Source organism: Monomorium pharaonis, chromosome 3 (assembly GCF_013373865.1).
Source record: "Monomorium pharaonis isolate MP-MQ-018 chromosome 3, ASM1337386v2, whole genome shotgun sequence".
In the NCBI taxonomy this organism is placed as follows: domain Eukaryota; kingdom Metazoa; phylum Arthropoda; class Insecta; order Hymenoptera; family Formicidae; genus Monomorium; species Monomorium pharaonis.
In genome coordinates this window covers 17,155,436-17,173,323 of record NC_050469.1, presented here as the reverse complement: position 1 = coordinate 17,173,323, position 17,888 = coordinate 17,155,436, and the positions used below count along the sequence as shown (strand labels likewise).

The window sequence follows — 17,888 nt, the reverse complement described above, 5'->3', positions numbered from 1 at the left end:
CTATACCAAGCCACCTGAAGCTAGCTGACCCATTGTTCTATAAACCCTCGAAAATTGATATACTAATTGGTGCTCAATGGTTTTGGCAGTTACTTTGCGTTGGGCAAATGCCAATTAACAAAAACGGAATGATTCTGCAGAAGACTCGTCTTGGTTGGATAGTAGGTGGAGGAGCAACAACATTATCTTCAAATTACGTTAAGGCCTACTTCACAAAAGCAAATAGTCTGGATGATCAGCTGAAAAGGTTTTGGGAGCTGGAGGAGCTTCCTGTGGAAAGAATCGTATCAAAGACGGAGGAGTTTTGTGAATCTCACTACGCGCAGAACACGTATCGTGACCACGATGGACGTTTCGTCGTATCAATCCCATTCAAAGAAGATGTTAACACGTTAGGGGATTCCAAAGGCATAGCAGAAAGAAGATTTCTCAAATTAGAAAAACGTTTTGAAAACGACCCTGAATTGAAACAAAATTATTCAGAGTTTATGAAAGAATACATTGATCTTGGACACATGCAGAAAGCGGACGAGGAATCAGATAACCATGTATCCTATTACCTGCCTCATCATGCAGTTCTTCGTCCCGAAAGCACAAGTACAAAACTACGTGTCGTTTTTGATGGGTCCTCTCGAACTTCGACAGGGATGTCGCTCAACAGTCTGCAGGTTCCTGGTCCAGTCTTACAGGACGACCTAATATCCATCTTGCTACGATTCAGATTACACAACTATGTCGTCTCAGCCGATATACACAAAATGTACAGACAAGTAATGATTGCACCAGAGCAAAGAGCATTACAAAAAATCTTTTGGAGGTTTTCCACACAGGAACCACTCTCAATTTACAAACTTAACACTGTTACCTATGGCACCACTTCAGCGTCATACTTGGTGATTCGTTGTCTAGTGGAACTTGCTCGTGAGTATCAACAAACCATGCCTAGCGTGGCTAGAGCCATTTTACACGACTTTTATGTGGATGACCTCCTCACAGGAGCAAGTAGCGTCGAGGAGGCCTCTACGCTTGCCCGTCAAATCAACGAGATCTTAAGTAAAGGATGTTTTTCACTCAGAAAATGGCTTTCCAACGAGTCATCAATAACCAAACAATTCAACCAGGATTCGAGTCAAGACGTTGTACCAATTATCAAGGATGATTGCCGAAAAACATTAGGTCTTATCTGGCGATCTAATTCAGACAAACTTGGCTTTTCAGTAAAAACAAAGGTTGGAAAGGTAACCAAGAGACACATTCTATCAGAAATATCAACCATTTTTGATCCTCTGGGCCTGTTAAGTCCTTGCATCATTATTGCCAAGACATTGCTTCAAACGTTGTGGTCAGAAAAAATTGGGTGGGACGAGTCAGTCCCCTCTCAATTAAATACCAAGTGGCTAACGTATCAGAAGCAACTTAATTGCTTAAACAATTTACAAATACCAAGAAGGATAGCACACAAAGAGTGGACAAACATACAATTGCATGGATTCTGCGACTCCTCTAAGGATGCGTATGGAGCCTGTTTATATATACGAACTGTAAATTCTTCAGGAAAGGTCAACGTAACGCTTTTATGTTCCAAGGCTAAAGTAGCTCCACTAAAGCAAATCACGATTCCTAGATTGGAGTTATGTGGAGCTCTCACACTTGCTAAGCTTGCATCAATTGCCATATCCTCATTAAACATAGAATTTGACAACATAACACTATGGACTGATTCGACCATTGTTTTGGGGTGGATTAAAATGGAACCAAGTTTACTTCCAGTGTTCATGGCTAATAGAGTATCGCTAATTCAGAATACAACAAACATTAAAAACTGGCGTCATGTTCCATCAGAATTGAACCCTGCGGACCTTTTATCAAGAGGCATTAGTCCCGATAAAATCGCTGAAACTACAATGTGGTGGCAAGGTCCACAGTTTCTGCAGGCAGTCTCATCAAATTGGCCGTGCCTCAGTGAATCCGAAAAAACAAGTGATTTAGCGACACAAGTACTCTATTCTGCAACGTCGAAGAAAGCAAACAATTTTATGGTGGAAATTGATCTCTTCAACAAGTTTTCTAATCTTAACAAGTTAATCCGTGTCTTTGCATATTGCAGAAGATTCATGCAAGTAATAAAACAAAGAGATTGTTTCAAAACAATTCACGTCGACAGAAACGAACGTGAAGCCTCGCTATATCACCTCGTAAAACTAGCTCAGCAGGAGAGCTTTCCTGAATATTCAATGTTACAAGATGGTCATCCCTGCAACAAAGGCAGACTTTCTTCTCTAAACGTATTTCTGGATAAGCATCAAATCCTCCGAGTAGGAGGGAGACTTGGAAACTCTAATTTCGACATTCATAAAAGGTTCCCAGCATTACTACATTCTGGACATCCTCTTACTCGTCTGATTTTTGAATTCGAACATGAACAATCATTACACGGAGGCCTTTAATTGTTGCTGTACACGGTACGAGAAAGATTCTGGCCATTAAGAGGAAGAAACCTAGCTCGAAAGGTAGTAAACAAATGTATATCATGTTTCAAGGCAAGGCCGAAAACCGCTGAATTCATTATGGGTCATCTCCCTGCAACTAGAGTGACTCCCGCTCCTCCATTTTCAAATGCTGGAGTAGATTACGCGGGCCCATTTATACTCAAGGATAGAAAGGGGCGTGGCTATAAGACTAATAAGGCGTATATCTGTTTATTTATCTGCCTTGTTACAAAGGCTATCCATCTCGAATTAGTCACGGACTTAACGACAGATTCCTTTTTGGCAGCATTGCGTCGGTTTGTTGCAAGAAGGGGAAAACCATTACATATTTTTTCCGACAATGGTACAACTTTTGTGGGAGCCCATAATGAGCTCGACCAGTTGGGTAAATTTTTACGAGAAGAATCCGAAGCTCTTAGTATATTGATCGATAGTATGGATATCACATGGCATTTTATTCCCGCGTATTCCCCACATCAAGGTGGCATATGGGAAGCCGGCGTAAAGTCTACTAAGAGTCATCTAAAAAGAGTCGCGTCCAACGTTATTTTAACATTCGAAGAAATGTACACGTTACTAACTCAAGTAGAATCTTTGCTCAACTCTCGTCCCCTTACACCAATGTCTAGTGACCCAAATGACATGACTCCTCTCAGCCCTGCTCACTTTCTTATAGGTCGCAGTCTCACATCGGTAGCAGATCCCTCACTTCTTCATCTACCTGAAAATCGTTTATCAGCCTGGGAGAAAATTCAATACATGCGACAGCAATTGTGGTCGAGATGGTCCAAGGAGTTTATATCCGAATTACAAATGCGAACTAAATGGAAGGTTCCGTATCCACCGCTGAAAAGAGGTACTCTAGTTATCATCAAGGATGACCATCTGCCTCCCGCAAACTGGAAGCTTGGACGTATATCCGATCTCCACCCAGGAAAGGATAATATAGCGAGAGTCGCTTCCGTTATAACTAACAATGGCCTAATTCGTTGATCGTTTGCAAAATTATGTCCTCTTCCCATCGATCCGACAAACGAATAATATTTAAAGTCAACATGCAATCTATTGTTGTCTCTGAATTTGATTTATTGATCATAAGTTATAATAGAATCTGTTTAGTTTAAATACTATAGTTAAGCATATCTCTCTTTACTTTAAGTTGAACGGCCTAATTTTGTTCATCAGATTATACCTAACCTATTTTATTCTATCTCGATGTAATTATTTGATTGAAAGCCCTATCTTTCAAGGCCGGGGGCATGTTAAGTGCGTTCTTTATGCGAGTGTCGCCTTTATGCGATCTAGCGCTTGTAGCGCCCATGCCTCCCTTGCGTCCCTCTAGGGAGTTAGAATCAATGGCGAATAAACCACAGTAAAGCGCACACGTGTTCTTAATCATACACCTCCTAAGTGAAAATCCAGCATCATAAACACTATCATTTGATAAGGGCCTAAACTAAGGCCGAAACGTTATGAACATTTACTAATAAACATTACTTAGGCCAGTACTGTCGATTATTTAATAATTTTCCAATTTAATAAAAAGATTTGAAAATCGGTTACGGTATCAGTTTCAGTTTCTCAGCAAATACAAAAACCCAAAACCATTTAAATTCTGGTTTTTCCGGGTACGGTTCCGGTTCTTCTAATATTATTATTTAATAAGTAATTATGTAATAGTAATTATTACATAATTTCTATTTCTATTTAATAATTTATAATATTTAATATATTATCAAATATAATATTTAATCATATTTAATAGTATTTAATAATAATTTATAAAAAATTATTTACGTATGAAAGAAGGAATCAATTCGAATTATGCTACCAATAAATCTATTGCTTCAAAAAAACATGATTGAATGAGAGAAATAAGAGGAAAAAACAAAAAAGTAGGAGTAGTTAGACAAGAATCCGCAAAGTTCCAAATAAAAAGTAATAAGCAAAATGTGTACAATATTTTTTTATATCCAGAATATATATTAAAAAAACATACAAATATGTAGTGGTAATAAGACTAAATGCAGTGGTAATAAAACTAATCGGGTACGCTGTAGTACATTATAAACTAAAAAAAGTTTTAATAGAAAATACTATGATCATATCACATACAATTGTTGCAATTTCATAATTTCATTAGTTTGGATTTAAAATTTCTATATGGTAAGAAAAATTTTCATACATTCACAGATCATATTCAAAATTTTACAGTTATTGTTAATGAATCTATTTTGTTTTTACTTAATGCTCTTGGAATATATAATCATGTATCAGCTTGGCAAACTTGAGAAATTTCTGTGACAGCTACGGTTTGTTCACCATTACAAGCCGGCACATGATTATATGTTGCAAGCGCTTTAAGTGAAACATGGACAAAATAGATTTATCAATAATTGTAAAGGACAATAAACATAATTTTAAAAGTACAATTATAATTTAACTACAAATAAAAAATTTGGATAGTATGATCTTTTTTGAATGCATGAAGAGAATGCATTAATTATAATAAATTGTTTCGGGATAGATATTACTACACAATATTATTCTCCCTTACTCCCCTCTCTTTCTCTCTTTCCCTTAATTTAACAATAATACTCTTTCTAGCACAATAATTATAATTTATTTATACGTGTAAATAACAAATATGTGTAAATTGTTTACCATTACAAGCCGGCATATGATTATATATATGTTCCAAAAGCATTAAGTGAAACAGAAACAAAATAGGTTTATTACCAATAATTGTAAAAGAACAACATAATTATAAAAGTACAATTATAATTTAACTACAAATGAAAAAAAATTTTAATGTGATTTTTGTAAATGCATAAAAAGAATTGTATTAATTATAATAAAGTGTTTCGGGATAGACATTACTACGCAATATTATTCTCCCTCCCTCCCTCTCTCTTTCTCAAATCCTTCTAGCACACTTATTATACATTTATATTTAAGAAATTAGAATATATTTAATATTCCAATATTATTTAAATTGACGTTAAATTTTAAATTGATAGTATATGTAATAGTTGATTTGAGCACGTTATTACTTGTTTACAATTGGTACATTAAATGTTTTAATTCTTTAACACGTTAAGTCTCACACAAATTGATTGGTGCATTAATTTTACAGAAAAATTTACTTAAAAAATACATAAGTTCTTCTTAAATCTTAAAAAATAGATCTCTATATATATAAAAAATTTATTTGTTTTACATGCAACAGTAATTCATACATTCACAGATCACATTCAAAATAAAAATTTTACAGTTATTGTTAATGAATCTATTTTGTTTTTAATTAATGCTCTTGGAACATATAATCATGTGTCGGCTTGGCAAACTTGAGAAGTTTCTGCGACAGCCACGCTTAGTTCACCATTACAAGTCGGTACATGATTATATGTTGCAAGCGCTTTAAGTGAAACATGGACAAAATAGGTTTATTATCAATAATTGTAAAGGACAATAAATATAATTTTAAAAGTATAATTATAATTTAACTACAAATAAAAAATTTGGATAGTATGATCTTTTTTGAATGCATGAAGAGAATGCATTAATTATAATAAATTGTTTCGGGATAGATATTACTACACAATATTATTCTCCCTTACTCCCCTCTCTTTCTCTCTTTCCCTTAATTTAACAATAATACTCTTTCTAGCACAATAATTATAATTTATTTATACGTGTAAATAACAAATATGTGTAAATTGTTTACCATTACAAGCCGGCATATGATTATATATATGTTCCAAAAGCATTAAGTGAAACAGAAACAAAATAGGTTTATTACCAATAATTGTAAAAGAACAACATAATTATAAAAGTACAATTATAATTTAACTACAAATGAAAAAAAATTTTAATGTGATTTTTGTAAATGCATAAAAAGAATTGTATTAATTATAATAAAGTGTTTCGGGATAGACATTACTACGCAATATTATTCTCCCTCCCTCCCTCTCTCTTTCTCAAATCCTTTTAGCACACTTATTATACATTTATATTTAAGAAATTAGAATATATTTAATATTCCAATATTATTTAAATTGACGTTAAATTTTAAATTGATAGTATATGTAATAGTTGATTTGAGCACGTTATTACTTGTTTACAATTGGTACATTAAATGTTTTAATTCTTTAACACGTTAAGTCTCACACAAATTGATTGGTGCATTAATTTTACAGAAAAATTTACTTAAAAAATACATAAGTTCTTCTTAAATCTTAAAAAATAGATCTCTATATATATAAAAAATTTATTTGTTTTACATGCAACAGTAATTCATACATTCACAGATCACATTCAAAATCAAAATTTTACAGTTATTGTTAATGAATCTATTTTGTTTTTAATTAATGCTCTTGGAACATATAATCATGTGTCGGCTTGGCAAACTTGAGAAGTTTCTGCGACAGCCACGCTTAGTTCACCATTACAAGTCGGTACATGATTATATGTTGCAAGCGCTTTAAGTGAAACATGGACAAAATAGGTTTATTATCAATAATTGTAAAGGACAATAAATATAATTTTAAAAGTACAATTATAATTTAACTACAAATGAAAATTTTTTTTAGTATGATCTTTTTTGAATGCATGAAGAGAATTGCATTAATTATAATAAATTGTTTCGGGATAGACATTACTGCACAATATTATTCTCCCTTCCCCTCTCTCTCTCTCTCTCTCTCTCTCTCTCTCTCTCTCTCTCTCTCTCTCTCTTAATTTAACAATAATACTCTTTCTAGCGCAATAATTATAATTTATTTATATGTGTAAATAACAAATATGTGTAAATTGTTCACCATTACAAGCCGGCGTATGATTATATCCGAGCTTTGATTTTAATTATATAATATTTAGAGAAAGAATTACATAAAAAGAGAGAGAGAGAGAGAGAGAGAGAGAGAGAGAGAGAGAGAGAGAGAGAGAGAGAGAGAGTGAGAGAGGGAGGGGGGAGAGAGAGAGAAAGAATACAGACATATGCACATATATGTACATATATGCACATATGTATATATGTACATATGTATATGTATAAACATTACTACACAATGTTATTTGCCTTCTCCTCTCTTTCTCTTTCAATTTAACAATAATACTCTTTCTAGCACAACAATTATAATTTATTTACATGTTAAATAATTTACTTTATGTTACTTTTTTTTATTTTTTCTTATTATTTCTTAACTACTAATTTTCTCTCTCTCTTTTTCTCCCCCTCCCTCTCTCTTTCTCTTTTCTTACTCGTCCACTCATTTTTCTTTTTCTATTCTTCTAATTTAGATTTAAATAAAGTATTTTTTCCTCTTTCTTTTAATATAATAACTATATAATTTTTTAATATAATAAAAATAAACCGTAACACAAAATATTAACTTATCTCTGAATACTTATTTTCAATAAAAAATGAAAATTTTGTGTAATATACTTATCTGATTGTATCACACATAGTGTTATACTAATCTTCAAATTGGACACAGTCGTATTTCTATCTGTGATGTAATAGGCATATTATGAAAATGAATTAAAATGTAGTCAGAAAAAAATGAAACCGATATAACTTTGTTTTGTTATTTCAATTTAATCTGAATCTTGATCTTTAATTAGATATGGACTTTAAAATTGTCTTAAGAATCTTCATATATATATTATAAAAAGAAATAAGATATCTGACACTACAAAATGAGTGAAATCCCAACAAAATTACCTTTTTAAAAAAAGGTATAAAAAAGCGCCAAGTATACGTGCGCATGAAACGCCCTCAAAAATCTATTTTTGTACAAAATAATTTTAATTTGGCACTACAAATGTACAAAATTTTAATAAAATTTTCTTTTCCCCCAAAAAACAACAAATAATTTATTTTCTCTACAAAAGTAATGATATGAAGAAAATGCGCCAACCATGAAAATGGATGTTCATACAAACTAAAACATCCACTTTTACAAATAATTATTTGTATGTACAAATATTACAAATAAATATTTTAATACAAATTTTACTACAAAAACTTGGCGCCGCTAAACCGAATAATTTGCTTTAATACAAAATTGCTTTCTTACAATTTAACTTACATAATAAAATAATAATTATTTAAAATTACAATTTTTTACAATCACAATGGCATTATATACGCGTAACATTATACACGTACACGTGAAAGAGAGAGAGAGAGGCAGAGAGAGAGAGAGAGAGGAGAGAGAGAGAGAGAGAGGAGAGAGAGAGAGAAAGAGAGAGAGAGAGAGAGAGAGAGAGAGAGAGAGAGAGAGAAAGAGAGACATATTCGAATTACATTCGACATAAATAGAATGTAGAAATAGTAAATGATTCGTAAAAAGAATTAGTTGAATAGCAACTGATGAAATTGATGATTACACAGGCACATACAAAAAAAAGTGGTTGGTCCGGCGGACTAGTCAATCCTTATGTATTTCGACTTGCTGAAACAGAATCCAAGGTCAGAATTGCAAAGTTAGCTCGCATTTTCTAACCTCAAAAAAAATTTTTTTTTATATGTTGGTCCGGCGAACCAGACTAGTCAATCCTTATGTATTTTGACCCGCTGAATCCAAATTTAAGGTCAGAATTACTTAATTGGCCGGATCAAAATTTAAAAAAATTTTTTTTTTTTAGATTAAAAAGAAATGAGGCAATGCAGCAATTCTGACATTGAATTTGGATTCAGCAGGTCAAAATGCATAAAGATAGACTATTCTGGTCCGCCGGACCAACATTAAAAAAAAAATTTTTTTTTTTTTTGAGGTTAGGAAAAAATGAGCCAATTCGGAAATTCTGATCTTGGATTCAGACTCAGCGGGTCAAAATACATAAGAATTGACTAGTCTGGTTTGCCGGACCAACATTAAAAAAAAAAATTTTTTTTGAGGTTAGAAAATGCGAGCTAATTTTGCAATTCTGACCTTGGATTCGGATTCAGCGGGTCGAAATACATAAGGATTGACTAGTCTAGTCCGCCGGACCAACCACTTTTTTTTGTGTGCCTGTGTCATTAGCGTAGTTTTATGTCTTTTTATAAGAATGGTTCCTGTGGCGAGTCAGGGCTAACGCGCCCCTGACAGTACGCCACCACAATACATTGTTAGAGAAACAGGACCACGCGCCCCTTGACGGTATACAAGAGCACAGTAAGAAATTCGAGATCTTACTTTCCAAAAACGCGTTACGCACGCTCACCACTAGAGGCCCTCCTTACTCAAGAGTAAAAAGCCAGTTACCAGCCTTTATAAGGAGCAGCGGTGAACCGGAAAGTCACTCTTTGCGCTCTGAAGCAGATAGTCAATTTTGCGAGCAGAAAGCACTACGCTTTACCGCCAGTACAGTCACCACGGCGACTACTCCGGAAGAAGCCAGGAAGCTGCAGTGGAGACTCCGGGCGCTCACGCTGTCACCAGTCCGGAACACGCGGCCACCTCGTGTACTGCTAGCCGAGGGAGATCTGAGGATCTGGAGATACACCTCTCCACGGTACCAACTGCCGGACCTACTAGAGAACCTCGCCAGGGACAGCTGCAGTGTCGCCACACAGACGGACACCACAGACGACTGCCAGAGAGATCAGGCGACGCAGACAGCCCTCGGAACCACCACCACGAGTGGAACGCAGACCAACCGCAGCAGTCAGGCCGGCAGACCAAAGCGGAAGAAAGCTAAACAACGGAGACCATCAAAGGATAGACTGTCCAGGGTAAAAAGGCATCGTATCGAGGGGCCCGCTGCTACGCCGCCCAAGAGCGTGACCGACTGTAACAACAACGAGGAACCAGCATACCGGGTTACAGTCACCAAACCACCATTACGGTGGAGGCCTAAGGCCTAAAGTCTTTTTCACAACGGTCCTTATCAGGGCCACCTGAACATACGAAAACATAGTAGCGTATATATGTACATAGTGTATAGCAAAGAATAAATATATATATTCTGTTTCACCAACGGCCTAGTTCACTGGCGAAAGACCTATCCCAAGCGACCAAAAGAAAACGAACACACCGGAACGAGCGAAGTTCCGCCACAGTTCCCAAGTTTTGTTTATAATATTATAATAAGAAATATAATTTAATTTACATTATGTAATATGTTAAAATGTGTGTGTGTGTGTGTGTGTGTGTGTGTGTGTGTGTCTGGAATTCTATACGTCTACGGATATCTAAAAAAATTCTTGATATTAATTTCTAAGTAAAAAAGGTATCGGTTTCAAAACATAATTGCATTACGTAAGCGAGCAAAACCGTAAGAGAGGCGAGCGAGATGAGAATAACGTGCAAGGAATGGAGAAATCCCAATCCTCAAGTTGCTGTGCTGCGATCCAAACTCGAGCACACTCACACACTCACACATACATCGCGCTCCGTCTATCTGTAAGACGTCGCGCGCTTAGCTTTGTTTGGCATGCCAAGCGACAGAGACTGACATTCCGTCCCTTTTTTTTCTCCTCCCTTTTTGTAACTTAGCTCTGACTCTGAAGAAATTGCGACGTTTAAATGCTATATTTATTGTGCCAGTGGCTCTCACAATTATTATGATTGATGCGTAATTGGAAAAATGATTACATGTAACAATTTAATCAATTGTAAGATCTTAAGTTCAAGAATCGTCTTAAGTCTAGCCACGAGCAGACTTAAGACTTACTTAACCAATGAAACAACAGTATTCAGGTCTCAACATCGTACTTAGGATGGATCTTGAATAAGATCGGTCTATGAATTCCGTTCTAGATCTAGCGAATTTACGCGCACTTGACTGTATGTACAATTGTATGTGAATATATCGTCATTTTAATGTTTAACGAATTAATTTTTTGTAGCGTTTATTCTTATAATATACCATTTCAAGAATGTATATTACTTATATGTATATATGCATAACCGTATTATTGATTATAACATTTTAATATTAAAAAGTGTTAGCGACTGAAAAATTAAAGGAGCGCTGGCTGGTTTCGAACTTGGGATCCCTTGCTCTACACGATAGCTCTCTCACCGCTACTCCGCACGACTCCAACTACTCTTGTTTATATTTTGTACGCTTATGAGCCTAAGATTAGAACCACACGATTCTCTCTATTTTATCGACTACAGTTCGGCCATTCTGACTTTTACATTCGTCCTCGAATGTCTTTCTTTTGATGACGACTGTTTCCAAAGTTCATTTTTCTCGGAGTGTGTAACTCTCCACAAATTGACCCCGCAGCCACGTGAGTTTCCCTCTCACGCCCGCACAGTGGTCGCACAAATCGTCTTCATACTGGTCCACAGTCACGTGAGTCTCCCGCTCTACGTCCGTCCCTGCAGCCACGTATGTCGACCAACTCGAAAACCCTATCCCCCCCTTCACGAAGGGCCCTCTCTGACCCGAGGGGTAAACGAATCCTCTAACGAAAGTCACACCTCTCCTCCACGAACGATGGTCACAGTTCTCCTTCTAGTCCTCCTAGCCGAGGGAACATGAATTGTTATCCCACTTCTGAAGCTGTTAGCGACTGAAAAATTAAAGGAGCGCTGGCTGGTTTCGAACTCGGGATCTCTTGCTCTACACGATAACTCTCTCACCGCTACTCCACACGACTCCAACTACTCTTGTTTATATTTTGTACGCTTATGAGCCTAAGATTAGAACCACACGATTCTCTCTATTTTATCGACTACAAAAGTAATAATAAATAAATTTTATATAAATATCCGTTTTTATAGCTGGCACATTTACTTATCATTATTTTTGTAGAAAAGACGAAATTTTTGTCTTTTTATTTTAAAAGGCAATTTCGTGTAATTTCACATTTAAATTTATTTTGTCACACACACACACACACACGCACGCACGCACACACACACACACACACACACACGCACTTGGCGCCATTTTTTTACCTTTTTGTAAAAAAGGTAATTCTATTCGGATATCACTTATTTTGTTGTGGTTAGGCATCTTATTTAATCCACGAAGCTATAACGTAACTTTTATAAAGCAAAACTTTTTCCTACTTTAAATAAGTGTGAAATTAAAGCGCAATTATATAATATATAGGAAACTGTCTTATAACTACATTTTTTTATAAATAGAACGAACATTTAGTAAATTTGTATTAAATGCTTCTTATTTAATGACATAATTCGAAATGAACATTATGCTATCTTTGTTAACGTAAAGTAACAGACATTTGTCGACTTATATCACTAAATATATAGAAAACACTTATTCTTTACTTAAAATATAAAAGAATATATCACCTCGAAAACATTATTTATTGCACTTATGCAGTAAAATACACATATAAATTATTACATATTATAACACATATAAACATAACTATACTATTTATAAAGTACAGTTTTATTATATAGAAAAAATTTGTAAGCTGTGGTATTGTTGTAACAAACTTTGTTCCAGCAGAAAGTGTAATATGTAATTAGTTCTCTAAATTTTGGATCTTTTTGGATAAGTCATATGCAATCAGAATTAAAGATAAAAACAATGTATTATAACATTTAATATAGCAATAAACTTTATTAAAAAGTATAGATCAATATGTAAAAACATTTCAAAATGCATATTACCTGTAGTTTTTATACGGCTCTTTTGGAGTTATACATGTATAATAAAACCATTTAATTTTTTTTGTGATGTTAAATCATGAATGTTTTCAATGTTTCTTGTAACATTTCATGTTAACAATTTGATTGATGCATAAAATGTCCCTATTTCACACACATACAAAATTGCAATTTATTATATTGATATTATAATGAAATTTTTGCCCCACTTATATATTTTGTTTTAAATTTAAATGATCTAAATAAATTAAAGGAAACTTTATTATAAGCGGTTCTTCTACATCACGATACTTTCAACGTTTTTTCATGTAGTTCATAGTGTTAATACAATTATAATCATCTCCTTTAACACCTATAGCGTTTTATCCATCCGTTTCATCGTCAATACCAGTGCACATTCTAATAAAGTATTTGTTCGAGACTAGAACAATTTCATTAGAATTTTAGCATTTTTTTTGCTCTGTTTTATCCGCGAGTAGTGAGAGCTGCTGACAGCCATCGCGCTCCTTGTAGTTCATTCCTTCGATACACCTAGTCGCACGGCGCTGTCACTAGCTCATCACGCGCGCGTCTTTCGTTTTCTCGCACCGTGGTAACTATGCAAACAAACATGTCCAAAAAAGGGCACGTCAAAATCAGTGCCCAAATAAGTCTCGAAATCAGTTCCCTTGCCGCCCCTTTTTTCGCCTCCGCGATCGTAATTGTCTTAAGACGAAAAATTAGTCAGTCTCTCGCAGCCCGGCACCGACATTAGATCGTCCCGCAGATCTCTCGCGTCATCCGCCGATCCTGCGGGGATTCACTTCTGTTCCCTCCCTAATTCGGCAACTTATGTCAATTAATTCTTAAGTTCGAGTATTTGTGTGAATGTGTGAGTGCATCACGTCAATGCACGGGTGGTCGTATCTTTCCCGCGAACGTCCTCTGCCTCGTGCACAAGATCTCCGTCGGATCGCGCGCAAGATTTCCGGATTCGCGAGGGCTTCGATCTAGAGGCTCTTCAAGATTTCCGCGTCGATTACAGGCAGCGTAATATCGGGACGTTTCAAGATCTCCGTAAAATTGTAAAAGATACGGTTCGCCCCTCGCTCCAAACGTTCGTTTTTAAATAAATAATTAAAGTGTGAGTGACACCATCGCTTCCTTTTTCTTCCTAACATCCCCCGTGAACCTACCGCATTCCTCACCACTCGCTTCGCGTCTCTATCGGGACGGATCCCGGCATTCTCTCCGTGCGATCGCGTTTACTCTACGCACGCACAAACAGTATTTATTAAAGATTATTCAATTTAAGTTATTCAGAGTATCTACAAACAGCAATAGTTTATATTTAATGCGAGTTATTTAGATTCAAAGTCATCACAACATTTTTGCAAGTAAATGTAATAAATATTAATCTATATTATTGTGATAACTCTGCATTGACTTTCTGAAGTGTTCCGATGATACTAGTTTTTAGTGATTTGAAAGCTAGAGATACTAATGTTTTGGAAAGCTCTCGAGATAAGCTACAAGAATATGTAATGAGAAAAAGTACGTTCCATTTAAGAAATTGAAAGTGACCTTCAACAAACTCTTCAAGGTCAAACCAATGGTACCATCTTATGTCCCCCTTGAAACCATATAACTTTTGTCTGAAATATTTTTGTATACGGGGCTTAGTTTTTGAGATATTTTGCTGTCCAAGTTAAAATGGGGCATCCTGTATATATATATGTATATATTTATTTATTTATGATCATATTATGCCCATTTTTTCTCCGGAGTCTTAACTTAATAAGACTATTTTTGTTTCTGGCCCGTCATATTAATTTCGTCATTTCAGATTTTCGAAATTTAAACTTTGATCTCAAATTCAGCGATTCCAAAAAATTGTTGGATACAAAATTTAAAAAATCGATCAGACACCAAACTTTATGACAAAAAGGATTAATTTAGAAATGCACGAAAGTTAATTTAGAAACGAAATTTTAATATATTTCTTAATTCGAATTTTTTATTTTAATTAAATTAATTCCATGATGTACAGTAAAATATAACAAAAAGCATTCTGTATATTGCTTATGTTATCAATAAACATTTTTTACTTTAGTCTTTTTTCAGAATTTCGGTTGTAACACCTTTGGTTGTAAAGTTTTTGTTATACCATCCCAGTAAGGGAAAGTTCTAACCCAGGGCCAAAGAAGGTATATTTGTGGGTTATTCTTCTAAATCGAAGGCTTACCGCATTTGGATTCTGTCGAAAAGAAAATTCACATCAGTAGAGACGTGAGATTTCGGAACGAGATCCTTACTGTTAGCAACGATGGTATCACTTGCCATGAAAATGTTAACAACATGGATGTCAAATTACATAAATACAACGCAAATTTGAATTCGGACACGGTTATCATTGGAAACGATTCCAAACGCGAGAGTGGCGAGAGCGAAGGTATCGACAGCAATAGCGATGACGAAGGCAACGATGACAACGTCGACAATGGCGTCAATAGCAACGTCAATGAAGATGCCGACAATGCACTTCAAATGCCGGAGACGAAAAGAGGGCCGAAACTAATACGCACGGGTCGCCCAGAACGTCCGAGGAAGCAATACGCGACGGTCATTAGCAACGCTACCCAAGAACGACCTAATACTGAGTGTAACGCCGTTCCGTACAAAGTTATTGAAATCGACAACAATGACGAATGGTTCGACGCTTGTTCAAACATGTGCACTTCAGAAGTTTCCTTCACTCAAGCCATATCTGGTAAGAATAAGAAGGAATTTTAGACTTAAAGCTTTCACGACTTGATGTTGCTTTCAATAGAAAGGGCTTCCGGATACATGCCGTGACCTCGTACGCGTCATGATTATATTAATTGGCAAATAGTAAGTCAATATTAAGATTGGCCAACAATTGACCAATAGTAGGCCAATAAACTGTGCTACTATTGGATGAATAACTCCGTCTTCTCCCTTCACCATCATCCCTGCCACCAGGACAAGGGGTATATAAGGATGGTTACAATCCAAAAAAGCTCAGTATCGAAGCTTCTAGCCCTGATAATGCAAACTGCAACGTTTGCGAAACGTCGGCGCAATGCTGTATCAGGATACGGCATGTATCCAAAAACCCTTTCTATTAAAAGCAATAAAGAGGAATTGTTAGACGCAATCTACGAAGAAACGAAATCTCTTGTAGCACATAACACATGGGACATAATGGACAAACCCGCAGGAGCTAATGTTATCGAATCAAGAATCGTCCTATGCGACAAATATGCAGCAGATAAAAAGCTCAAATGTCGAAAGGCCAGATGGGTCGCTAGGGAATTCTTGCAATGCCCCGGAGTGGACTACCACGACTTTCGTCCCAGTGGCGCGGCTCGGATCGTTCAGACTTCTGATTGCCTTATCAGCTAAACTTGGTCTAACCATCATCCAATTAGATGTTATCACGGCATACCTAAATAGTGAGATTGACACATAAAATCTATATGTCAAAACCTCTACTTCTCAACAAAATGCTCCAAAGGATGGCGATCAAAGAACGTGATACAGAACTCGCTAGAAAGGTCGAGAAGGTGTTGTCCAAAGTGGAGGGAGAGCCTGCCGTTTGAATCGCACTATATACAGCCTGAAACAGGCAGGACGTCAGTGGTATTTATAAAACAAGATGTTTTATAAATTACATGTAATTTTTTAAAACTACATGTTTATAAAAATCACGTTTTGCACGAAAATTCGTGAAGTTTTATGGTATAGAAAATGCATGGGCGGAGGAGGGGCGGAGCCCCCTGCATCTCCTCTCCGTAATTTTTTCTAACTCTAACCCAACCAATTTTATGTCGCTATTTGTATAATGCGAAACATTAGATACAAACACCGTGGATTTGTTTGACGTGGAAAGTCGCAAACCCATTCGGCACTTTTACCGTCATATTAACCCTTAAAGGGCACACTATCTGCATGAGACATAAAGAGCACACTGAGTCAAATTGACTCGAGCAACTTCAATTGCTTCTCAGAAGGTTATAATCTTATGTTTTGTGTACAAAAAAAATTTGATATATACTTTAATTATTTAAAAACAAAATTCAATCATTGTAAATATCAACATTTTTTATTTTTTTATTGTAGACATTTTTTATTGTAGAAAAAATTGAAATATGGAAATTAAAAAAATTTCTTTTTCACTTAAAATTGCATAACTACTTCATTTTTTAATATTTATACTTAAAAATTTAATTGGGAAATCTTGAAACCATGCACTTTAAAATAGAATCAATTGCGATAAGGGCACACTGAGTCAAATTGACCAGGACGATATTGAGTGTCTACTTTTAACGGCTGCTGGTAGCACACTGGGGCCTTAGGCCAAACAGTCGATGCTCGGTTGTAAAGTGAAACATTTAAATAAATAAGAAATAGCGCCACAAGTCCCAATTTCAAAGATTATACTGTCGAGAAATCACTACAAACTTTTGCTCGGTTATCTTGACCCAGGGCGCTCTTAAAAGGTTAATAAATGCTTGTACTGTATCACATAGTTCTGCAACTTTTTACGCCAAACAAGATTCACGTTGTATATTTCCAACGTTTTTGCATTATCCAAATAGCGACATAAAATTGGTTGGATTAGAGTTAGGATGGACGGTTCCTGGAGCTTCGGAGAGCACTTCCGCCGGTTGGTCCCGCGTTTGGAGAAGGCGGCGACCGCGCTGAGTCGCCTGCTCCCCAACGTCGGGGGCCCCGGGGCAGGAGTGCGCCGCCTGTACAGGGGGTAGTACATGCGATGGCACTGTACGGTGCGCCAGTCTGGGTCGGTGCC

The 17,888-nt window shown here is 35.8% G+C and overlaps 2 protein-coding genes across 6 annotated transcripts in view; one reads left to right on the top strand and one right to left on the bottom strand.

Annotated features, from left to right (window-relative positions):
- Nucleotides 1-17,888, bottom strand: part of LOC105832211 (calcium-binding mitochondrial carrier protein Aralar1) — a 261,123-nt gene that overhangs the window by 204,940 nt on the left and 38,295 nt on the right. The window lies entirely within an intron of this gene.
- Nucleotides 12,799-17,174, top strand: LOC118644772. Its single transcript, XM_036284228.1, has 2 exons — nucleotides 12,799-15,888; nucleotides 16,207-17,174. The coding sequence occupies exon 1, from the start codon at nucleotides 15,413-15,415 to the stop codon at nucleotides 15,845-15,847; it is 435 nt and encodes a 144-aa protein (XP_036140121.1). The 5' UTR covers nucleotides 12,799-15,412; the 3' UTR covers nucleotides 15,848-15,888; nucleotides 16,207-17,174.